Source organism: Pagrus pagrus (genome assembly GCF_965226575.1).
Source record: "Pagrus pagrus genome assembly, chromosome: 23".
Classification (NCBI taxonomy): Eukaryota; Metazoa; Chordata; class Actinopteri; order Spariformes; family Sparidae; genus Pagrus; species Pagrus pagrus.
The window spans coordinates 20,883,104-20,908,987 of record NC_140205.1 but is presented as its reverse complement, the minus strand read 5'-3'; the positions used below and the strand labels follow the sequence as shown (position 1 = coordinate 20,908,987).

Sequence of the window (25,884 nt, the reverse complement as noted above, 5' to 3'; positions counted from 1 at the left end):
CATGAGTAAGTGGGCCCTCGCTTCTGTGACCCTAATTTGCTAATCTGTTTTGATATGTACTTAACTGAAAACAGTAGAGAGACAATACATTTTGCTGGGGGAGTTGTGCAACGCTCCAAAAACACCTGTTTGGAACATTCCACAGGTGACCAGGTTCATTGGTAACAGGTGAGGATGGGACGAGGTTCAGCACTTCTGAGTTGGCCATTCACGTTTGAATTGATTTGGTGCAATGTAACCATCCATTAACTGATTGATTGGTTGGTTGGTTGATCCTAAACTCACCGCTGAGCCGGCAGCGCGCGCAAGACTCACACTAATAGTGAACTTTAAATGGGGTCAGTTTAGTCACACACTGATGAGGACGTCTGCCAAAAAAATACAACACCGCCTCCCTTCACTTGGCAGAAAATCATTGCTTGTGTCTTTATCCTCTGGGCGCGCTCCCATCTACTGTAGGCGCGCGCACGCGGGATCCCTCGCGCGCTTGGCACGGCGCCGCGCACTCTAGCCCCTGTGTGTAGTAACCCAGAGCAGTACTGCTCTGAGCTAGACATGGCGGCGGATCCTAAGCCGGACTGGCTCTCCTGCCTTCCCTCTTCTTGGAGTTATGGGGTGACTCGGGATGGACGCATTTTCTTCATCAAGTAAATATCACGCGGATACATGGATTTACGGACACGCACTGCTTATTTCTCCGACGCATTTTCCCTGTTTGTCTTTTTCGGGTTCTCTGTTCACCTTTTCCCCCGTTTTCTTCCACCAACAGCGAAGAAGCAAAGAGTACGACCTGGTTGCATCCTGTTACTGGAGAAGCTGTAATCACGGGGCACAGGAAAACTCCAGGTAAACAGTCTGAGAATGGGTTTTTTTTTTTCTTTAATCACTGCGAAAACACGCACACACATGCGCGCACGCCGCGCCAGGGAAAGGTTATCCGCGCGTCACGGTGGAGAAAAAAGGGGCGACAAGTTGCGGAGAGAGCCGTGGAAGACGATGAGGGGAGATTTCTTCTCTCTGCAGCAAAGCAACAGCCTCCTCTGCTCCGCTCCCCTCTCTGCTCTCCTCTGGCGGACCATTACGCACGCCCCCCCCTCACACACACTCACACGCACACACGCCTCCTCCTGCTCTCTCCACCTGGACACTTTGCGACACACTTTTTAAAAGTTCCGTCACGTAGGCGTTAACCGATTTCGGAGCCGATTCCCTGCAGTGACATTTGACACATTTCCCGCTGACAGCGTTGTTGCTGCAGAAACCCAGTGTTTCCAAGCACGTACAGGCACCGAGGCTGCTTCAAGAACAATGCAACGCGCCTGGTGCGTCAGTGCAAAGCCGATGTATTCCCAAATAAATCACATCTGCCGCGACAGCAGAGGGGTGACGGGTGGAAAGGCATCGTTGCATGCAGATCAGCAGTGTATTAAAACAGCTGGAGGCTGGCCGCCGCGCACACAATGATCCAGTAATCAGTAAATCTGCTCTGGTAATGGGGGGGGCACGAGCCAAATTAGCTATTTGTGGTCCAGACACTGCATTGCTGTGCAGGTGTGTGTGTGTGTGTGTGTGTGAGATCAGCTTCATATCTCTCTACACAGCTGCTAATGTCTCAGTGTTTTGTCTGTCCTCTTCCCCTCCCCTGTCCTTACAGATTTACCAACAGGATGGGAGGAAGGATACACGTTCGAGGGAGCTCGCTGCTTCATCAAGTGAGTTGGACATGTGTGGCGGCAGAGAGAGGAGAGAGAGAGAGAGGAGAGAGAGAGAGAGAGAGATAGCAAGAGACCAGCAGATGCAGGGAGGGAGAGAGAGAGAGAGGCAGTGTGAGAGCGTCTCAGGTGGTGAGGGGCTGCTTGGTTTGGACGGCAGGCACAGAGATTTCCCTCAGCTCTCATCAACGCCCAGCTCTCTGCCTCTGTGCCCTGCTGGAGGAATTCACAAATATCTCTGTTTCCCTCTCCTGTAACACACACACACACACACACACACACGCAGTCAAATCAATGTGAATGGATAGATGCACTGTCTTTTGCTGCTGTTGAGGCTTTCTCCTTCATCAGTCGTGCTCTCGCCCTTCACCTGTCTCTCTCTCCTCACACACACACACACACACACACAGGGATTTTCTCAGGAACAAGTCCGCTGTCTGTTGGATGCAAGTTTGACGAGCCGGTGTGACTCAGAGGCTGCTCTGCTGCGCTGAACAGGCTTTACTTGTTGCCGCGCTGCGTGTGCGAACATGTGTGTGTGTGTGTACGTATGTGCAACCTCTCCAGGGTTGTTGGTGGCTCCAGGTCCTTGTGCACATTGGCGAACATGTATATTTTGTGGACCTGTTGGACGACAAAATGGCCCTGCAGCCTCTCACACACCCATAGCTGACACTAACACGCATACACTCCTACTCACTCACTCACACACACACACACACACACACACACACACACACACACTTGTTCCCTGTCCGTCTGCGGTTGTGAGCAGCACTTTCATGTGTTCTACCTACTTTGCCACCTAGTTTTCCTGCTGTTGCTCGTGCCGTCTGTGGCCATTTTGAGAGCAGCAGCTGACACATACGGTGAGCTAATATAGCTGCACTATAAATAGCCCACAACCGCTGCTCATTGGTATGTATGAATGCATGCAGAATGTGCACACCCACTGTGTGTGTATGCGTGTGTGCATGTAGGCGTGTAAATATACGAGCGCGGTTGCACATGTTAAGCGCTCGCATGCAAACACCGACGGTCGCTTGAATGACAGTCAGGTGTGACAAGTGCACAGCTGTGAATGCAGGTGTGAACACAGCCAGAACACATTGAATGTGGTGGGATCAGAGCAGGACACATTCAGAGGTGGTGCACAGAGGCATGAGACTGTTTACAGCAGTGGGAGCTGACAAGTCACAAATTAGATTAGTATAACAAATTCAGAGGAGCATGGCCAAAACATTGGTCTTGGGTCAGTATTGACTCACCGTAGGCATTCTGTATGTCCATTCACCTCCAAGCTCCAACTGAGTACTGAGCAGATAGCAGACATGGACCATAACAGCTTCCCAATAGATCCAGAGACCAGTTCTCCTCTGCCAGACTAAATACCCCCAGGTAATAATAGTAATAACTAGTATGGCACTCAGTAGAGCACAGACCTCCACCAAGGCCCAGCTGCCCCCTTCACCTGCATCAAACTGTACTCACTCAGATATCAGCCACCTGATTTTTTTTTTCATCAAGATCCATGCATTATTTCCTGAGAAATTGATGAAATATAAAAAATCCTGGATCCGCCCGTTTATTCCTATCCACAGCAAAAGTCAATGGGGTCTTATTCTCGGCTGAGACCCGTCCATCATCCAAGTTTCATGGAAATCTGTTCTTTAGTTTTTGTGTCATCCTGCTGACAAAGCAAACAACTAACTGACACAGGCAACAGACATAACCTCCTAGGTGAGATAATAAAACCTTATATTTTCAAAATAAAAAGGTTTTAAGGTTAGATGAGGCTCAGGGTGTCTGAGTTCAGGAGGCTGAGAGTGCTATAGTTTTGGGGCACTGATAACAAAAGCCAGATCCCTCTGTCACTAACTGTTGCCTTGGAGTTTTCTGTGTGTTTGTTGTGATTTTATGAAACACAACCTTATGAGTAATCTGTACCATATGGATATAATATTACATAAAATAGAAGCATTAAAAATAGGTTTTGACACAGCGCCCCTCTGCATGACCGAGACATAATTACATTTGTTTCAATAACATAATAATGCAGAACTCATCTTAGTTGAGTGGTGCAAATTCTCTGAACAAATTTGCAATCAGTGAAATTACCAAAAGCTAATTGGCATGCAATGAACCTGGGGCTTCTGCCCCCCTCCAGACGTGTGGCCTTGGGGTCCTTTCTGCCCAGTTGGTAATCTGTCCCTGTGGATTGGCAGTGTCCCCAAGGAGATGGGTCTCTAAATGATTAATGGGATTAGCTCATCCAAAACTCTGCTGCCAGAATTTTGACTAAGACTAGGAAACATGACCACACTACACCAATCCTGGCTTCCTTACACTGGTTATGTGTTGCTTTTAGTATTGATGTTTTGATTATTCCTAGTTATTGAGCAGGTCTGTTGTCCCTTCTTGCTCACTGAGATCCTCAGATGTGTCATTCCTTGTTCTTCCAAGGTCTAGATTCATACACAAAGGTGATGGAGGCTTTGCAGTTAGGGCTCCCAACCTTGGACTGACCAGCCTGAGGAGATCAGGGCTGAACACTCAGTCTCGTCTTTCAAATCACTTTCGAATGCTCACTTCTTAAAAATATTTGTTTTGTTTTGACTGATTTTTATTTGCTCTATGACCTCTCTATGATACTCTCTTGGTGCTCTCTGTGTGTATTTTCATGGTTAACTTGTTTTATTTGCTTTCTGTTCTGTAAAGCACTTTGTAACTGCTTTGAAAGGTGCTATAAAAGAGAAGATGTTAACATACATTAATTTTTAAGGCTTTTCTTTAATCTTTGTGAGGGGTTAGAATTATTATTAATTATTGCTTCAATACTGACTGAAAGGTGTCTGTGTCTGAGTATCAGTGGATGGGATTGAATACTAGATTAATAGTCTTATTTATGCATTCTTTGACAAGACTTTTTAAATAATTTAAGACTATTTTAAGTAAGCAGAGGGCATGCTGTTTAGTTTCAGTAACTCAAGTACTGTATTGGTACCAGAATACTTAGCCCTACTCTTGCCCTTTTCTCTTAATTCTGATGAGTTTACTTGTTCAAGCATCTGAAAATTACTCAAATAAAAAGTGAAAATGTTGCAACTGCTCACAGCTCATAGGCATGACAAAAGTTAACAAGGGAGCTCTGTACAGGCCTAAAACTAAGATCTGACATGTTCCAGCTTCTTTACGATCTAACGTGATCTAAAGCTTTATGCAACAAAACAGCCCAAACCAAACCTGAAACCCCATACTATGGCGGGACTATTTTGCTTGTGTAACAGAACTCCACATAATCCACAAGTAGACTCCATTTTATGGGGTTTGGAAACCGTGATCTAGGGTAAACATAAATGTGTCTCTGACCAAATTTTAAGACCACCTCATCCAAAGCCAAGGCAAGGAACCAGAAAACTACCACAAACCCCCTCTCTAGTTATTTTGTGGAACACATGGGTTTTTATTCTCTGTACTTTGGCAGACAACTTGACGTAAAACTGGTCAGAAACAGTCATTTGCAAACCATTTCTTACCAGGTGTCAACTGCAGTCTCTGCATTTATTCCGAGTGAGCATAGGACATGAGGTCTGAACAGACAGCTACTGTTGATTCTCTGCTATTGGCTGACTCAGTCTGGACTGCAGGCTTGAGGATCTGTTCTGGAACAATCACAGCCTTGAATACAATGAACAGCATTGGACTCTGAACAAACAGGCCTAGTCTCATATTCACCGAACAAGACTGCATCATCACCACTTCTTCAAATCCTTCAAATTCCTCCCAAATTCTTGCTCGGTCACTTTTCTGTCAGCCCATTATTGGAATCCTGGCCCTTCTGCTCCCTCTACATCCATGGTGTTGAAGGACAGTGCTGTCGTCTAAATGCCTGGTGACAGGCATTCACTACCAAGGCCCAGCCTTTCAGAGTAAGGGTCAAATGGGTCCAGCTTTTGTTTGATCTTCAAGTTTCCATTTTAAAACTGATTATACCCTAAGTTGTATTCTAAACCCTGTTAGGATTCGTCTACACATGAGTTGCTGGTTTGCTGTAACAAAGCCCACTCGGGGGTACTGACTCACTGCCATCACTTAGCAACACTTTAGACTAAGCATTTAGTTTGAAACCACACTTATTCAACGGCAAACATTGACGCAATCAGTCGGGTTCAGAGCGTGGAGTGAAGTCCCAGTGGAATATGAGGAAGAGACACTACTGGTCTGTTGTTGCTTTGTGACTACTGTGTCTACAGTCCAAACCACTGTTTCAGGGTGAACTGAAACATGGAGGACTGGCCACATTTTCAGTTGGTGTGTTGCATGTTTCTCATTTAGATTCTGCTCAGTGTTCAGAGCTGCTGCAATGTCTTCCAAATGCCTTTCAAAACAGTTTTTTTCTTTGATTGCCAAGATTCTGAAGTCTTGCCAAGGTGTTTAGCTCTGCACAGCTAACTAATTGCTCCTGCACTGACCCATGGCATGTCAAAGGAGTTTTGGCATGGAATGAAAGATGGCAGCTTCTCATGTGTCATGGTAGAATGTTTAGTCACTTCCACTCAGTTAAACAAGTCACGGCGTGGCTCTCAGTGAAATGAAACATATTTACAGCATGTTGTCCTGCCTGGGTGTCCCTTTGACTTCAGGAAAACTGCATGACTGGTTGTTTTTTGGGAGAACATTTGGGTTTTCTGCTCATGCCTTGTTAGAAGACAACACTGGTGGCCTTCTCTTAGTGTTATAAGCCAAGACACTTATCAATCAAGGAAAACACTCCTACATCTAACCTAAACCAACCCATTTTAAGTTTCAAGATCTTCTGAGTGGGACAATAGCCTTAACAGCTTTAATTTGAGCCCCAGGATTTTTTGCTTGGCTTTTGCTTTATCTTTTACTGTAATATTAAAATATTGATTATTTCCCCAATTAATGACCTCTGCCAATAAGGTCATGTTTTCACCCATGTCGGTCGGTTGGTCGGTTGGTTGGTTGGTTGGTTTGTCAGCAGGACTACACAAAAATGACTGAATGGATTTCCATGAAACTTGGATGGAGGATGGTCATTTCCTAGAATAGATCCTATTAACTTTTGGTGCATATCAGGATGGATCCTGGGGCCTTGGCGGAGGTATGCGCTCTACTTAGTGCCATTCTTGTTGATTTGTTTTTTGATCTTTAAAATGTCAGAAAATGGTGAAAAAGCCCAAGATGACGTCCTCAAATCTCTTGTCTTGTCCATAAGCCAAAGATATTCAGTTTACTGTTGTAGAGAAGGAAAGAAACCAGAAAATATTCACATTTAAGAAGCTGGAATCAGACAATTTTGAAGTTGATTTTCTCAAGAAAAGTACTTTAATTGATTATCAAAATAGTTGGTGACTTATTTCATAGTTTGCAACTAATCGATTAATCATTGCAGCTCTGATTTACAGCCCAGTTACTACATGTCATTGAAACGCACGCCATGTGTCATTATTTTCAGAGAATTTGGGCAAATCAGAAATGCCACCAGTTTGTATGTAAGTGTTCTGGTACAGCATTTATGAATCATACATTTTCAAGTGTGGCCTTTACACTTAGTTTGTCACTCCTGCTATTTTTCATATTTACATTTGGCAAAACCATGTTTTTTGTTTGTCCATGCTTTTGGTCAGTGAGTAAGGTGGGGGCTTTATTAACCTATATTTTGAGATATCGAAGGAACATGACTGCCCATGGGTTAGGGTTAGTTGGGACCGTAAGTGTTTTGAAGCAAATTTGGTTGAAATCACAAATGAAGAAATGAAATCAGCCGTTGGGAGGTTTATTGTTGCCACAGAAATGTCTTGACTTGTATTCTGTCAGACACTATGTGCTTCCTTTGCAAAGTAAGATTTTTGTGAAGCTGACATCTATGCGGCTGTTAGAGGAACTGCAAACTTCCACATTGGTTTCCCTACTCAGCTGATGTGGCTGCTGATTGTGCTGTCTGCATCAGGTCACGAACACATTTTTTTAAAATATGTAACTGGTCAGCATGTGACTCACATCCACTTTGTTGTATTTGAAACAGCTGATCCACTGTGTCTCTTGAGTACAGTTCTTCAGTCTTGAGTTGGTGCATGATACTGTAGCTCACTGAGTTTGTTTGATTATTCATATATACTTGTCATCACCATCAGGGAACTAGCAGAGGTTTGTGAAACAGTGATTTAAAAGATTCTACTCTGTCCTATCTACAACCTGACATGTTCAATGCTGCAGTTGTTGCTGTAGCAGTGGATCACAGTGAGAGAATGCAGAACTGTGGGACTTTATAGATGTAATGCAGTATATAAGTATAAGCATAAGCAGTATAATTCTGTTGTCAGGCTGGATGAAACCATGGCGGAATAAATACACAGTAATAAGCCATTCAGTGAGCTCTAGTGCTCTGTGGAAAAAGCCTTAGCTTTTTCCGTTCATTTTTTTCAGGTTTCTGATTTAATTGGTCACCAGTCTGTACAGTACACAAGAGCAACTGAATTCCTTGTTGAATTTTGTGTGATAGTCTATCTTCTTTTAGTTTCTCTCATTTTTCTTTTTCTCTCTGCTATAAAGTCCAGTGGGTGCTGCTAGTAGGCCTCTGTCTGCAAATGTATTGTTTTCCCACTACACTATGAAACGCATTTGACGGTTTAATGTTGACAGTAATGAATTCTCATAACTGTTTCTATGATAGTCTGACAAAATCACACATGTTCGTATTATATGGTATTAATGGCGATATCCCTGCCACATGGCTTAAAATTGCCAGATTGTGTGGTCAGGATAACAACTTCTGTGTTGGAAAAGTATTGAGCACCCATTACACTCCAGACTATATTGGACTAATAAGGTTACAGTTGGATCATGTCGATGGTCAAGTGGTCAAGCAAAAAAACACAGCAACACTTGTGACAATAATTTGCAACTTTATGTTTCTTCAGGTTCACATTTCAGTTGTACATTGTGACAACACTGTACTTATGGTCTGGTTAGGTTTAGGCATATAAACCTCATGGTTAGGGCGAGGAAAACACCATGTTGTGACCTTAAAATACCTGGCTTGTTTGCCTCAAATACGTCTGGAGATGTCCCAGTTTCTTGTTAAAAACATTTGGCTTTGCTGCCACAGACACTGCTGGAAAATGTTCTGTCGTCTTGTTAAAAATATGCAGTGTTGTCATGTTTTCAAATGTTGAAATGCATATATATAAGACATACAAATTTGAACATATCAGTGGTTTGCAAAACATAAACTGCAAAGATGTTATTATGGCAACTGGGCTGCAAAATGTTCAGGTTTTAATGCAGTGTGTTAATGTTCTCATTCCAATAGTTTTCCTTCAAAGTCAGTTTTCAGTTTAGTAGCCTTGACCAACACTTAGCCTGTGAGATAAGTTGTCTTCTGTGGTTCTGGAGGAGTTGTGTCATATCTGTGAAAATTAGGCTACTGAGTGTGACATCACTTAAGTATCTCAACTTGGATTTGGAAGTGACAAAATGATAATAGAACCTGCTTCAGGGCTGAAGGCTTGGAATGTGACAGACTTAATGCAGTGTTTACATCATATGGAGGAGATAGGAAAGATTCTAGTTGTTATGACTTTGATTCGTACGTAGCTGGTCAGCTATGTAGTTAATGACAACATCAGGCTCACTTAGATTGCGCCGCCGATAAAGCTGAAGCCTTGCTTAGGTTACGCACACTAATGTGTATATTATCTGTAATAGCAAGGCATAATGCTATTTCAGCCTGTGTCAGGCCTTGATTGAAAAGATATGTGAAGCAGTGATCGATATGCTCCTGCTCCTCTGACATTGCTACACTGAATGATGTTTCCTGCAATGATTTAATATACTACACTATACTATATAATATACTATCGTTTTGTTTTCTCAAGATCTCGAGAAAATTATCCCGTTATCTCGGGAAAACGGCAGTTGTCATTTCGAGATAATAACTCGAGATCTCGAGAAAACAAATGAGATTAACTCGTTATCACGGGAAAATGGAGGAAATAAAATGTATGAATGCATGGCCCTTTAGGTCTTCCGCAGATTCGTCTACTTCACTGGACAACTCAAAAATGATTATATGAGAGTGAGTTGGCCATGTGACGGTGAAAAATACTGTTAATTGAGTGCATAACATAGTTTCCAAATCAGAGTTTCCTCTGAGAGTAGGCCTGTGTGTACATTCCAGTGTCTGTGTGTGTGTGTGTGTGTGTGTGTGTGTGTGTGTGTGTGTGTGCGTACATGTGTGTCTGTTTGTCTGGAGACCCTTCCTGCTCAGTGGGAGCCAGTTTGCCCTCCACTCCTCTCAAGTCTCAAATCCCAGGAGAAATCTCTGTGCCGCTGCTGTCCCCCCCTCCCCCTCCCCGTGTGTGTGTGTGTGTGTGTGTGTGTGTGTGTGTGTGTGTGTGTGTGTGTGTGTGTGTGTGTGTGTGTGTGTGTCTGTGTGCGTGTGTGTCCTCCTCTGTGTCTCTCTCCCCTGGCTGGAGCTGTTTGATGTTTGCTCCCTGCTTGACTGAACACTCCCTAAAGCCTGTACCAGCTCCTCATGTCTGTGTGTTTCTGTGTGTGTCTATATATGTGTGTGTGGGCACTATAACACTCCTTGCAGGAATTTATTCTCTGAGTCTAAGTGTGTGTGTGTGTGTGTGGCAGCACACTTCCAGCTTGACCTCACCTCTGAATTTGTTCCTGTATGTGTGATGTTTTCCAAATCATAGAAGCCTTGCAGGTATCAGGAGTGTGACCCAGCTGCCCTCACACTCACAATGTGTGTGTGTCTGTGTGTGTGTGTGTGTGTGTGTGTGGTACCACACGTGTGCTGCTGATCCAGAGCAGAGATCCATCCTGATTGACTTAACTTGACTATTGACAGCACGAGAATATTCAACTGGATGTAATTAGATACTCAAGCTATCAGGCTGCTATATGCATCAAATCACTTATTATTCCACTCACACACACCTCCGGGTCATCAGCTGGTGTGTTACCAGTGCAGGCTTTATTAAATTCCTGCCTCTCTGTGTGGCTGGGGTGCAGTGTGTGGCGGGCTCGGGGGTGCGGGACTTAGGAACTGATTTATAGCGGCAGAGATGGGAGGACTGTATTCATGCATGATGAGCACAGCTGATGGAGGTTAGTGATGGTGACATATAGCAGAGGGGAAGGACACACAGGACGACCGCTCAGCTACACGATCAGTAACCACAGGCAGCCACAGAGGCAGCTGACAGGCTCTTCACTGCAAGCATGACTGATGGATTTGAATCCGAACTGGGATTCTGTAACTGAATATCTTGTTGTTAACATGTTGTCAGACGTATCTACTCATCTGATAAGAAACAACATTAGTTGTCTGTCTAAATGCTTTAAACAACTCGGCTATGTTTTCCTGCCAAGGACTTCTTGTGGCTATTAGTATAACTGTTCTCTGTCAGTCACAAAAATGGAAGTAGCATGATGTTGTCGTACTCTTGTAGAGAGTAGGTCAAAGTGAAAGATAAGGGTACAAAGATCTTAATGCTTGACTTTGTCTCAGGATGCTCTTTGGATGGCAGTGAATTGTGTCCATTTCAAAACTGCCTTTGTTTTCCCGAATTTGAGTTCCCCACTGTAGCCACCACTGTCACTGTTTACTCACTGACCTCCCCCGGCCACAAAAGAAAACTGTCACCAGTGAAGGGAGTCAGATCTACTGTCACATCCCTGCCTGGCAAGTAACAGCTAGCTATACTGAGTAAGCTAAGCTAGGAGAAAGCCAATAACAGTGGCCTGGGACATGGAGAATGAGCAACAACAAACTTCTTATTATGTTCTCTTCCAGATGTCACAAATGCCAACAACTCTACTTTACAGCAACTCTGAGGGGACGTGATACATTTTGTGCTGTCCGTCTGTCTTTTAAATCAGTAAGTTATGACGGTACAGGGCTCAGGAGTTAATGACTGTCAGCCATCAGCGATGGACGATGGCATCGTCAATCAGCCCAACCCTACCATAAAGTGACCACTGCTTAATCTGATAAGTATATCAGACTTACCAGTTTGTTACTGGCTCTGTCTAAAACTTGAGTATTGTGTGGCGTTGCAGTCGTTTGCTGTGGAAAATGGTTGTTGTACATGGACAAGATTTATTCCTCTGCAGTGACAGTAAAGAACACGCATGGGCCCCCCAATAACTGTGTTTTATTGTAAGCTTAGCAAGATATTCAGGGGTGACAGGCAGTAATGTTAACCGTGATCAACAGCAGGGAGCCAACTATGAACTGACATTCACTGATTGCCAGCTCTCCGTCTCTGTCCATGCTACACTGAGCGGGGGTCAGTCAGTGTCCTCCGTGTCCTCTAACCCTCCACATCAGACACTACCCAGCCACGAGGAAATGCGTCCTACAGTCAGGTGGTTATCCTTCTATGCAAATGTTGTCTGCTCATATGGGATTGTCACAATAAAGCTACAGTCTGCACTAAAAATACTGTGCTCCCACACCAAACAACACTGGACCCACCTCGAGCACAGATACAGGTCAACAATGCCAGTCAGTCTTGTCATCATGCATGTTGTTGTTGCATTATACAGTCTATCAATAATACAGAGGTACATATACTACAAAACCAGAAGCTATTCTGTAAAATAACAACCCAGTGAGTGCTGAGTATGTAAAGTATTTGTTTAAGGCTGAGGGCAACTGAAAGCTTCTTATGAAAGTCCACAAACAATGCAACCTTAAACATTATTTCATTTTTATGTTTGTTTTTTGTTTGCAAGTAAAACAATGTTTACTCATACTGCAGGAATACATTCCCCATATTACCCAGAATACATTTTTTTTTTTACAATGCATAAACAAAGATGTACTTGATGCAGTCATCTTAGGTTTTATGTTTGGGAGTATTGGATTGCAGCAGAGGTGAAGGTGAGAGATGGAGAGACTTCTGTTGTACTCGACGTGACCTATTTCTGTACCGCATTGTGGTCTCTGTTCTGTGATGTAGAAATTGGTTTCTGTATCCTCTTTGTCTGCTGGATTGCTTAACTAATAATTAAGTGCCAGCTTCAGAAAGAAGCTCAGGTGTCACTGATAGATAGAGAACGGTTAATAGATTATCTATCAGCGGTCAATGATTAATAGCCAACTATTTTGATAATCAATCGGTAACCCTAACTCTTAATCTTTAAGAAAAAAAGTGAAAATGCTCCAGCTTCTTAAATGTGAATATTTTCTACTTTCTTTCTGCTGTGACAGTAGACTGAACATCTTTGGACTGTGGACACAACAAGACATTTGAGAACTCCAACTTCAGCTCCAACACCACTTTTTATCATTTTCTGACCAAACAACTAGGGCTGCACCGAACAATTATTTTTTTTGTCATTAATCTATTGATTATTGTTTTGATTAATCTAACTATTGTTTTTCATTACTTGATTAATATAACAACAAATATACCAAAAATAACACTTAAAAACTTGTCATTTATTTTTCAATATTTTATTCAATCATCTGCACTGCAGGGCATTATTCCCCAACAAAAAATAACCCAGTCTTAACTGGTAATCCTAATATGTATTATGTTTGGGTGGGGACAAAAAGTAAACAAGACTTATATTCACGTTGTATCCCGTGTTGCGGCGAAAACGCAGGTTTTCCCATTCATTTTAATGACCGTAGTCCATTTTGGCTGACGGCGGTGCATGGTGCAGGCGGTTCTGCAAAAACATGCAGCTGGCTGAGGTGGAAAAGTTGAAGCCGACTCAACTTTTGGAGAAACGTAGCCTGACGTCATGTTGCAGTGGCCAATCACATGAACTGTCGACTAGGAGGGCTTGTTACCAGCATTCTAGTAGCATAAAAACACAGCAGCTTCATCTTTCGGCAAACTATTCTGCAGGGGTTCCCAACACGTCGCACACATGGACCATGGAGCGAGACACCGCCGCACCAACCTGCGGCATTTCACTGCACTGCTGGATCCAATGTGAATCCAGCCGACCCGGGATGCTTCCGCTTCAAGTGCTTGAGCATGGTGGTAGTTCTGCTTACATCCAACGTATTGACACGTTAGGTAAATTGACGCTTTTACGTAATCGATTACGTCGAGGCGTCGCACCAGCCCCACAAACAACTAATCAATAAATGAAGAAAATTATCAACAGATTGATTGACGATGAAAATAATCATTAGATGCAACCCTGCTCACTGACACCCAAACCTTTACCTTTACTTTTGTTAATGTTTTGATTTTTAGAAACTTTTTCTGACCTGCTGCTGGAAAGTATGGATTTTTGTCAAACAAGTTGCCTTGAAAGAGAAATCTACATGTTTTCTGTCCCGGACAGGCATCTTTTAACTGCAAAAGGCAGATAGAGTTGATCAGACTTAAAGGGAATGAGAGGAGTTTGAGAGGTAAAAACTTCACCCTGTCTGAAATCTGACTCCACCGACTCTGGCATGCAGCTGACCTTTGACCTCTGTAGTGGGACAGTTAACTACCAGGGCCTGGTTTGTGGGGTTGTCATTTAGCCTGAAGTGTGTTGAGATGAAAGAGGAGGAGAGGTTATCAAAGGCTTACTGAGCCTCATGATACTCCGGCTCTGTGCTGACACACAGACAGATAAATAAAAAATGAAATGACAAGGATTGATAGAAGAATCAAATGAAAGAGAAGAGAGTGTAACCTGGTACTGACACTGAGAATAGAGGAGAGGGGTAGTGGTCATGTCAGGCCGCCACGGCTGTCTCTGCATCCTTCTTCCATTTTCAGTGTGTGCACATGTCTCTTTCTCTCTGTCTCTTGTGTGTGTTTATGTGTGTGTATGTGTGTGTGTGTGTGTGTTTGGCTTGGCAGCCGCTCAGTGCTTTGGGAACGCCACAAAATAAACAGTTAGAGTAACATGAACGTAGCCTTGTTGCTCCCCGCCCACCAGAAAAAACATCTTCATGCAGCCGCTGCTGCAGCAGCTGATTCTGAGACTCTGTGTAAAACTCTTAAAGTGATGCTCAGCAAGACTATAAAGCTCTGAAGAAGTACAGTTCTCTCTCTCTCTCTGTGTGTGTGTGTGTGTGTGTGTGTGTGTGTGTGTGTGTGTGTGTGTGTGTGTGTGTGTGTGTGTGTGTGTGTGTGTGTGAAAGCACATACACGCGTATCCTGGAAACTAATTAAAGGGTTAATTTCACTGAGAAAATGAAAACTGTATAATTTATAACTACTAATCACTTCCTAAACATAACACTATTTCTGATTTGCACTGAAAAGACACAGATGCAATGGATTCTGTTATTGTATATAACAATCAGCATTGGATCTCTCAAAAGTATCCATCTCTATAAAAGTATCGATCAATCAATCTTTATTTGTATAGCACCAATTCACAACAATTGACAATTTCAAATGGAGCAGGTCTAGACCATACTCCTTGATTAATGTCTTCACAGAGACTAAACATTTGCTTCCATGAGCAGCACCTGGAGACAGTGGAGAGAATAAACTGCCTTTAACAGGCAGAAACCTCAAGCAGAACCGGACTCAATGGAGGGCAGCCATCTGCCTAGACCGGCTGGATTGAGAGAGAGAGAGAGAGAGAGGGAGAGGGAGAGAGACAGAGAGGGAGAGAGAGAGAATTGGAATTTTAACAATACTTTATCAAAAATTCAAGATATTATAAAACCACAACAATAAACAAGATACAAAAACAACACGGTCAATAAATCAAGACTCACCAAATCATCTCAGTTCACTTTCAAAGAACAGCTCGTCATCAACAACACAGCAGAGCACATGTTTATAACACCACACACTGGAAACTTCTCCACATCTTTCATCATTTCATCTGTAATAATTAAAATCTATTTTTAAACGGGCTCTCAACATTTTTACAAACACGAAAACAGCATCATCATCCACAGCTGTCTCTATTCTGTTTCTTCTGCTCAGATACACGGCCATCTTTGCCATCCCCACAATGAAATTAAAAAGCTGGCATTTGTCTTTATTTTTCTAGCCCATGTTTAGAAAAAACTTCCCCAAATAGTCTTAAAACTTGTTCCAACATTGTAAACAGATGCAGCAGTCGACAACACTCCATGAAACAATGAGAAAACATCTAACCATGAGTGCAAAATGGACAGACTTACATCAGAGTTAATGACAGAGACAAACACATTCACAGCCACGATACCATGTAAAACACTCCACTGCACTGCTGTCAAAGCTGGTTTATACAGCGCTCTCCATTCAGGTCCAACACCATCACTCAGGCCTCAGTGACTCCATGGAGCGTCAGTTTTACCATTCAGTTTGTCCCTCTGCAAAACTTTGACAAACGTTTTATTTATTAGTTTTCTATTTGCATCTTGAAAAGAAAACTCAGAGGAACTCCCACTTTTTAAGAGCAATCCTGTACAGTCCTTGAAATCTGGGGAAATGTTCACCGAAGGGAAACATTGTTCTCGTCAGGTTTAATAAAACCGTCACAATACTGTTGTAACAAAGTCTGCTCACTAACTGTGAGAGCTTCTCTCCATCTACTGAGCAACAGAGAGACAGCCCAAGCCTATTTCACCTGTAAGAGGAGCTGCATTGTCCATGTCTGCACCTGCGAGCTGAACCACATGTCCCAGAGTCACCACATTAGACACACAGAACCACCTGAGCAGAGTGGACCCCACCTGGCAACCTGGACTGGACAGGTCCCATAGATAACTGGTTCTTGGAGCAGCTACTAGAAGTATAATAATGATAAAAACAATAGTAATAATAACCAGACCTCTGCTCCTAACCTACAGCCTGATGCACCAGATAGTTTGTTAGACAGAACCATGTGAACTTTTAAAGAAATACTTGGCAGGTGTTGGATGTACCTGCCTGTCACCCTGTGTTGTGGGCTAGCTTCAACAAATTGGATCAGCAGCAGAAGAACAGTACCTTCAGTGGAGCCGGTTGGTAAATCAAACTCTTACCCAAGATGGCCAAGAGAAGATTGAAAGCGTCTTTTCCATTGAGAAAAGCCTTCAGTGCCATTCTCTGCTCTTCGTTCAAAGAAATATACTGTCTAGCTCTGATATAACTGAAGCTCTAGCAGCTATGCTAACTCTGAAAAGCTGCCAGTTGTTGTCTTCAAATGAGCAGTCACCTCTCTCACTGGTTGTCACATCTAGACTATGGCCGTAGCTGCCATCTCTTGTTGTTTCTCCAGTAGTTTTTCCAGTAGTTTCTCATAGGACGCTGATTGGTCAAAAGCCTGTGTGTTCGCCCACCAGAGCATAGCTTGAACCATGAAGAGATGGTTATTTCACATGATCATACAAACTTTCAATTACAACTGGCTTGCAAAGCATCCTCATCTCTGGGACAGGCTCAAACTGCACAGTCGGTGATAATTCTCTGTAGATTGTGTGTGTGTGTGTGCGTGTGCACATGTGTGTGTGAAGGGTTAGGGTTATCATCAGGTTCACAAACTTGTGCACATAATACATATATTCACACAATTGTGCTCAGTAGTGAGGAAGCTTCTTAACAAGTCGTGGGTGTGACCAACAGCATGCAGGGACATATTCATTAGCACAGAACAGGTTTGCAGAGCAAACAAGGACAGAACTGTGAGTGTGATGTGTCTGCTTTGACTGAGCAGTGTTTATTAGTCTGCTCGCCGTCTTCAAAGTTGCATTCTTTCAGTGTTGGCAGGGAGTATGTCGATGGTAACCTGACTCTCAACCTCTTTAAACTGCCACACCTGCTGAGCATCTATTTCACCTGGATGTTTTAAATCTGAAGCAGGATTCTGCTACTCTACAGCCCACGTCTCATCTTTCATTTATGAGAGACTGATTTGAATAGGGATTAGGGATGGTGATATGGCTTTATAAACACACTGTGAGACTGTAGAGGTTTGTCTAGATTTTTTCACAATGTGTCTACAAAGTCAACTATCCATATCTAGCAATCCATTAATACATGGGGCTAATTCAACCAAAGACCCCTCAGGGTTAAACTATTTTTACTTGATTTTAACATCAATGTGATCCGGTGTTTTGATTCATGGGACTCACAGCAAATAGACATGCTGATATGGGTATTTTATCTGCAAGCATTTTCCCTATTTAATATCCAGAAAATGGACAATATTATAATAGCTATCGCTACGTTAAATGACATATAATGTGATTTATCCATATTTTCCATCAATTGCAAACAGTTAAATACACATTTTTTGATGTTTCAGAACATTCACATTCGGTGAACATTCGGTGTTTTTGCAACCATGGCATTGAAAATGCAGTGACTGTATGGCATATACTGTCCACTGGGGATTGTAGAGGACATGAAACATGTCTCATCTTGCTGCTCAGTGTCATAGTCCACGAGAGAATCTCTGTATTAAGTTACCATGGGCTTTCATGAGCTGCAGCCACTGTGTTGCTTTTTTACATTTTTTGCCTCAGGTTTTGCCTCTCTACCCATCCATTCATCTGATTGGTGGAGCACCACTGGAAGCTACCAGTCAGGTCTGAAAACACTAATGTCTTTATGAAAAAACAAAAAAGGTTTTGTTTTTATAGGAGAGGAAGTATGATTCTGATCAAAACATGCCACAGTTGAAGTCAAAGGGCACTGTTCCCTAAACAAGTATTGATTTTTGGTGACTAAAACTATATTCAAGTCTTGGTCTTTGTCTTTAAAGATAAATATAAAAAGAAAAAGTCATTCTCAATTTCTATTAATTTAATTTAGTAAAAATAAGGTTCTGTCAGAACAATCCAACGAGGTTAAACATGAAGTTTTGTGTTGCACGTGTGTCTGTGTGTTTCTCTGTGTAACAAAAGATGGATCTGAGGCCCCATTAAAGGGAAGTGAGAGTACCAACAGTCCAGTTTAACAGATCGAAGCTTGAGCTCTAAATCCACTGGACTCCATGTGAGACTGAGCGGTTATCTCTGCAACAGAAAGACACAAAGTGTGTGTGTGTGTGTGTGTGTGTGTGTGTGTGTGTGTGTGTGTGTGTGTGTGTATGTGTGTGTGTGTGTATGTGAGAGAGAGAGAGAGTGTGAGTGTGTGTGTGTGTGTGTGTGTGGGTGTATACTGTATCTACAAGCCAGCGGTTAGAGCAATCCTCTGTGGTGAACAAATTCTAAGATGCAGGGAGAGATAGGAGGACAGGAAATGAAGAGAATTACGGACCAGAGAGAGAGGAGATGACAGAGGTGAAGAGGACATGTCACTCAGTCACACACTCTGCAGGTGTTTCAATCTTTGCAAGCAATGCTGACACTACCGACAGTGAAGACATGTGAGTGTGTGTGTGTTTTCCAGTTATTACCAGCTCTGCAGTGTCATAAGTGCAGCGTTTTTTGGGACAAAGAGTTCCTAAGTGGGTCGTTTGCTGGGTGGGGCAGATCTGCTCATAAGTAGTTTCTTGTACAATCTGAATACACACATAAACACACAAATATGCACACCATCCTGCATTGAGAGTTTTTTTCATGTTTAAATTCATTCTCCCACATGTGACCTTTGTCCCCTGACAGCTGGTGGTTGTGGTTGTGTTCAGATCTCTCTCAGAATGAAACACATGCTCCATATTGCTTTTAAAGGATGATTTATGTGAGGATTGTAAATACTGTTAAACTGAGATTAGATTATCTGAAGCTGGAATCATCCCTGAGGGGGCGTGAGGCCACTGCAGGAGCAAAGACTAACATAACAGGACACTTAGTGTGTTTACAGGAAGGGTAATAATATGATATTAATCCATAAATGACTTTACACAGTCAGAATCTTCACTGCGGTGCTGAAACAATGCAGTCAACTTACAATTTTGAGAAATCATTTATCATGTGAATCTTTTGTCAAGCACAAATGCTTAACACTTTCTGGCTGCAGTTTCTCCACTGTGAGGAGTTGCTGCTTTTTTTCTATGTAATCGTAAACTCAATGTCTTTGGTATCAGGAAACTGGGCATTTTCTACTATTTTTTTCTGCAAATCTCATAAAAATGTTAGGCTTTCCATTGGTATGCTACAATCTAATGAGTGACGTATGTAGCTGTACTGCTGACGTCATTTCTAGTTCACACAGAAGCATTTTTCATCATGACTGAAGAAATACGCAAACATAATTTCGAGGACAAAGGGTCAGGGTGATGATGATTCTTGAACTAGAATAAAAATACAGATACTGATATACAGAAATATACTATATATCAATCAATCAATCAATCAATCAATCAATCAATCATCTATTTTTATTTGTATAGTGCCAATTCAAGACAAAGTGCCTATAAAAAGTATTCACCTCCTTAATTGTTTTCCCCTTTTATTGCTTTTATAAATGGAATCATGGTCAACATACAAAAAATATACAAAAAAAAAACAAAAAAAACTCTAGAATGTCAAAGTGAAAACAGATTTCTACAAAGTAATGTCAATTAATTAAAAATATATAATGTAAAATAAGTGATTGCATATTCACCCCCTTCAAGTCAGTATTAAGCAGATGCACCTTTGGCCTCAGTCACAGCACTGAGTCTGTGTGGATTGGTCTCAACCAGGCCTCCACATCTGGAACTCCATTTTTCTTTGTAAAACTGCTCCAGCTCTGTCAGGTTGCACAGGGATCAGGTCTGAGCAGTCCTTTTCAAGTCCAGCCACAAATTCTCTATTGGACTGAGGTCTGGGCTTTGACTCCGCAGTGTTCGGTGTCCGCCAAACATAGCGTCTAGCCTGATGGCCAAATAGCTCCATTTTGGTCTAATCAGACCAAAGAACCTTCTTCCAGTGGACCTTGGAGTCTCCCACATGCCTTTGGGTGAAATATAGTGTACCTTTAATGAGCTTTCTTCAACAGTGGCTTTCTCTTTGCCACTCTCTCACAAAGCTTTGACTGGTGAAGAACCCAGGCAACAGTTGTTGTATGCAGATGCTCTCCCAGCTCACCTGCTGAAGCTTTTATCTCCTTCAGAGTAGTCATAGGTGTCTTGGTGGTCTCCCTCACTAGTCTCCTTCTTGCACGGTCACTCAGTGAGGACAGTCTGTCACTCAGTGAGGACAGCCTGCTCCGGATTGGATTTAACTGAACTACGGGGGAAGTTCAGCGACTTGGAAATGTTTTTGTATCCATCCCCTAACTTATACTTTTCAATAACATTTGCACAGAGTTGCTTGGAGTGTTCTTTTGTCTTCATGGTGTAATGGTAGCCATGAATACTGATTAACAGTGAATGGACCTTCAGACACAGGTGTCTTTATACTACAATCACTTGAGACACATTCACTGCACTCAGGTGATCTCCATTTCACTAATTGTTAGACTACTAGCACCAGTTGACTGGACCTCTCTTGAATTAGGTCAGTCACTTTAAAGGAGGTGAATACTTATGCAATCACTTATTTTACATTATATATCTTTAATTAATTGACATTACTTTGTAGAAATCTGTTTTCACCTGACATTATTTTATTTGACGTTTTATTTGTTCGTTTTTTGTTTTGACCATGATTCCATTTATAAAAGCAATAAAATTGGAAAACTTTCTTTTTTAACTACTTTTTGTAGGCATTGTATCTCATGATACTTTCCTATTGGAGCAGGTCTAGACCATACTCTTCAGTTAATTTCCTAGCATCTATTGTACAAACACCCGACATGGAAGGGTTAGGGTTAGCTCAAGTCCAGAATGAAAGACCATGTCTAATGTCGCCATGTAATGTGATGAAAACATGTGTGTGTGTGTGTGTGTGTGTGTGTGTGTGTGTGTGTGTGTGTTTGGGTGTAGGTGCTAAATAATGATAGGTGTGGATTCCAGCATCGGCAGACTGTTGACTATAGTATAACAAAGCTCCACTCTTTCGCTGACTCATCTGACGGGAGAGACACACTCACTGTGAGAAAGTCGAAGATTATAGTCTGAAAAAAACGTACCCTTCCCACTCAGAGAGGACAGCTACAGGAGGAACTTGTGGAAATACTGGAACACTTGGAATACTGCCAGCTCAGCACTAAGCACTGACTGAGGGATTCAGAGGAAGCTCAGCTCAAAGTGAAACTAACTTTCAGGAAATGCTCTGGAGGAGGGGGTAAAACCACGCCTGACTGACTCACTGTGCTGTCTGCCTGCTGTGTTTTTAACTCCAATCGTGGCATCTTATTTCCTTGAGAGGGAACTCGTGTCCGGTCTGCCACAACATCTTCAAAGATCCTGTTCTCCTGTCATGTAGTCACAGCTTCTGTAAAACTTGCCTGCAGAGCTGGTGAGCAGAGAAAGAAATCCCTGAGTGGCTGGTTTGTAAGAGAAGATCTTCAAGGAGTGACCCACCTTCTATCTTGGTGTTAAAAAACCTGTGTGAGGCCTTCTCAGTGGAGAGAGACCAGAGGCTTCGGAAGCTCTCTGCAGTTTCCGCATTGAAAAACTCAAGCTCTTCTGCCTCAACCACCAGCAGCCAGTGTGTCTGTCGGGATTCAGAAAAACACATGGACCACAGGTTCCGACCAATCAGTGAAGCTGCATAGGGTCACAGTAAACGGGTTAGGGTTAGCCAAGGGTTAGTAACCCAACTTTAATCAAGCCCTTCCAGGAGGAACTGAATCTTTTGTGACAAAGAAAAGAAAATTGTGACCTAACAGCAGAACACATCAAGGTCCAGGCCCGACACACAGAGAGGCAGATGTGGAAATAGTTTAAGAGGCTTCACCAGTTTCTACAAGAGGAAGAGGAGGCCAGGATGTCTGCTTTGAGAGTGGAAGAGGAGCAGAAGAGTCAGATGATAAAGGAAAAGATGGAGGCTCTGAGCAGAGAGATATCAGCTCTGTCAGACACAGTCAGAGCCACAGAGGAGGAGCTGAGAGCTGAAGACGTCTCATTCTTGCTACAAGACAAGGCTGCAGTAGAAGGAGTCAAGCAGCGCCCCTTCACGGAAGATCCAGAACTGGTGTCAGGAACTCTGATAGATGTGCCCAAACATCTGGGCAACCTGACCTTCAATATCTGGAACAAGATCAAGAAGATGGTCCTCTACACTCCTGTGATTCTTGACCCCAACACTGCTTGTTCAGAACTCATCAATTACTATTGGGAACTGGGGGTACTTGAAGGGTCTATGCAGAGGAAGGACAATTTGCTGTCTGGACATAAATGAAAATATTACCACTGATGGTCTGTGTAACAGAAAAGTGATTCACACCGGCGGTGTCAGCGAGTGTTGTAATTTGGTTAACACATATTGTAATTTGACACCCTTAGAACACACCAAAAACATCATGACAATAAAAGAAGCAGTAAAGGTACAGTTTAAGTTGATGAGAGAGATAATCAGTGGTGGAATGAAAGTATTTCAACTGATATATATAAATATATAGCTCTGGAAAAAATTAAGAGACCAATGCAAATTTTTCTGAAATCAGCATCTCTACATGTATGACAGCCATTCCATTCCAGTGTCTGATGAATTCCAACACAAGCACACCTCATTCTACTTAATGAGGTACTGATTAGGTGATCACCTGTACCCAAATCTTATTTAATGAGGAAAAGTATAAAAACCACTGCTGTGGTCACTATCCTCTTGCAATAGGACCAGCTGGATGGCGAAAACAGTGCTAGTAGTACCTCAAAAGTAATTGGAATCAAAAAATAACTATTGACCATGCCAAAAGAGTTGAAAAGAAAAGTTTTGAGTGAGGAAAAGAAGGGTTCAATTCTGGCTTGACTGGCAGAAGGATACAGTGAGCGTCAGGTTGCTTCCATTCGTAAAATTTCTAAGACGGCGGTTCATAAGAACAAGGTCAAGCAGCAGACATTAGGGACGACAAAGCTACAGACCGGCAGAGGGCGAAAATGGCTCTCCACTGACCGGGATGACTGTCAACTCATTCGAATGTCACTCAGCAACCGTAAGTGACCTACAAAAAGAATGGCAAATGGCAGCTGGGGTGAAGTGCACGGCGAGAATGGTTTGAAACAGGCTCCTAGGGGCAGGGCTCAAGTCCTGTAAAGCTAGAAATAAGCCCTTCATCAATGAGAAGCAAAGAAGAGCCAGGCTGAGGTTTGCAGAAGACCATAAGGATTGGACCACAGAGGACTGGAGTAAGTTCATCTTCCCTGATTAGTCCAATTTTCAGCTTTGCCCAACACCTGGTTGCCTAATAGTTAGACGGAGACCTGGAGAGGCCTACAAGCCACAGTGTCTCGCACACACTGTGAAATTTGGTGGAGGATCAGTGACGATCTGGGGGTACTTCAGCAAGGGTCCTTCTGCTCTGACAATGTTCCCCAACTCTGAGGACTGTTTTTTCCAGCAGGACAATGCTCCATGCCACACAGCTAAGTCAATCAAGGTGTGGATGAAGGACCACCAGATCAAGACCCTGTCATGGCCAGCCCAATCTCCAGACCTGAACCCCATTGAAAACCTCTGGAATGCGATCAAGAGGAAGATGAATGGTCACAAGCCATCAAACAAAGCTGAGCTGCTTGAATTTTTGTGGCAGGAGTGGTATAAAGTCACCCAACAGCAATGTGAACGACTGGTGTGTGTGTATATATATATATATATATATATATATATATATATATATATATACATATATATACATATATATACATATATATACAGAAAGCTAACAATACTTATTAGCCATTTTGAAGGAACTGAAGGATAAATGTAACAACTGATAAGACAAATAACCATAAGTGAACCAAGAATGGATCTTGTTCCTAAAAACTGACTATTCTTTTTTTTGTTACCAGAACATTTATTTGGTTCAAATTACTTTTTTATATATGCAGGAGCATACTCATTTTATATTTAGACAGTTATTTCATCCACCAATTATGATATAGTTTAATGTCTGTTTATTAGATTGTCTGTGAGCAGGACATCTCCAAAAGTGCATTATCAATAAATTTGCTGGACCAACTGGCATTGAGCCAAAGAAAAGTCGATTAGATTTTGGTGGTGATCCAGATCAGAGAGTTCCACAATTAAACAATTATTGATTGGAGGCATAACTGTGAAACTAATGGAGAGAGAGGCTGGGTTGTAATTCCTAAGGGAATGTTAGCAAAGTCAAAAAATCAATTCAGCTTTAAGTTGAAGCACAAGAATGATGTATTTGTGTCGAACATAAAAATTAGAGAATAGTTGAGCGTTGGGGGAGGTTTGTGCTTTCCGGGTGCCTCCTTGTTTTTGAAGAGTCTCTCACTGTGTCTCTGCTGACAGTCTGACAACCAATCAAACCTCTGACCTTGATACAGGAACAGTCTCAACCACCCTCACACAGAGATAGATGTGGAGCCCCAAAGACACCGCTGACCCCATTTAACCTGATGCACTCTGAAAATGACTTTCCTGTTATTCCGGCTCAGTTGATCGGAGGCGTCTAGATATGTGCATGTAGGCCGCTGATACCCAGAGGGTGCTGAGTGAATCTCCTCTGTGACGCTGCACTATGGGTCAGACTGAAATTTGGGCACAAATAACACCAGCCACCACTGTTTAGGGTTCCAGGTCCTAAATATAATCACATGGTTGAGAAAGTTCTGCAACCCTCATGGCTCATTACACACTTTCCTAATCCATGAAATAAAGGAAATAAAAGCATCATCAGCCTAAGACTGAGACTTTGTACGCTGGTATACATCACATTTTTACATACATTTCTATGTGCACATTTTATCTGTGCCTTTATGCTTTGTGATAAATTGTTGTCGTATTTGTATGTGTTGTGTTTATTCATATGCCATCAACCTGCCAGGGACTGCAGTTGAAAATTAGCCTGTATTGCTAAATCTGGCACATTTACATGATAGACTCTGGTGCTCATGTTCATTATTGTGCACAAGTTATATGTATAATATGTTTTATTAGATCTCATTAAATGAGTGACTGAATCATAATTAGCAGCTTAATCATTAAATTAATCAACTGAGAAAATGCTCATTTGTAGTAAAACATTACAAACTTTGCATAATAAACCTCCTGTGAAGGAAACTGGCCTTAATGATTTAGTATGCCTAAAACGATCTAGGTCGTGTGATGTATTGTTCACATCGTCTAAAGGCCAAGCTGTGAACACATGTTGTGAAGAACCACACTCAGGGTAGGGAGGGAACGTCTTGTTCTGGCTGCATCCCACTGCCTGCCTACTTTACACATCCACACACCTGG

At 42.4% G+C, this 25,884-nt stretch overlaps 1 protein-coding gene and 1 pseudogene across 8 annotated transcripts in view; both read left to right on the top strand.

Annotated features, from left to right (window-relative positions):
* Positions 1 to 490: 490 nt before the first annotated feature.
* Positions 491 to 25,884, top strand: part of LOC311252833 (pleckstrin homology domain-containing family A member 5-like) — a 227,601-nt gene continuing 202,207 nt past the window's right edge. For all 7 annotated transcript variants that reach the window (XM_084346385.1, XM_084346391.1, XM_084346389.1 and 4 more), the window contains exons 1-3: positions 491 to 647; positions 770 to 846; positions 1,655 to 1,712. In XM_084346385.1, the coding sequence (XP_084202511.1) occupies positions 556 to 647; positions 770 to 846; positions 1,655 to 1,712 (227 nt within the window). In that variant the 5' untranslated portion in view covers positions 491 to 555. The remainder of the gene's footprint in view (positions 648 to 769; positions 847 to 1,654; positions 1,713 to 25,884) is intronic.
* On the top strand, positions 21,505 to 22,854 carry LOC311252781 (E3 ubiquitin-protein ligase TRIM35-like; annotated as a pseudogene). Its single transcript has 2 exons — positions 21,505 to 21,511; positions 21,776 to 22,854. The product of its transcript is annotated as an E3 ubiquitin-protein ligase TRIM35-like (transcript).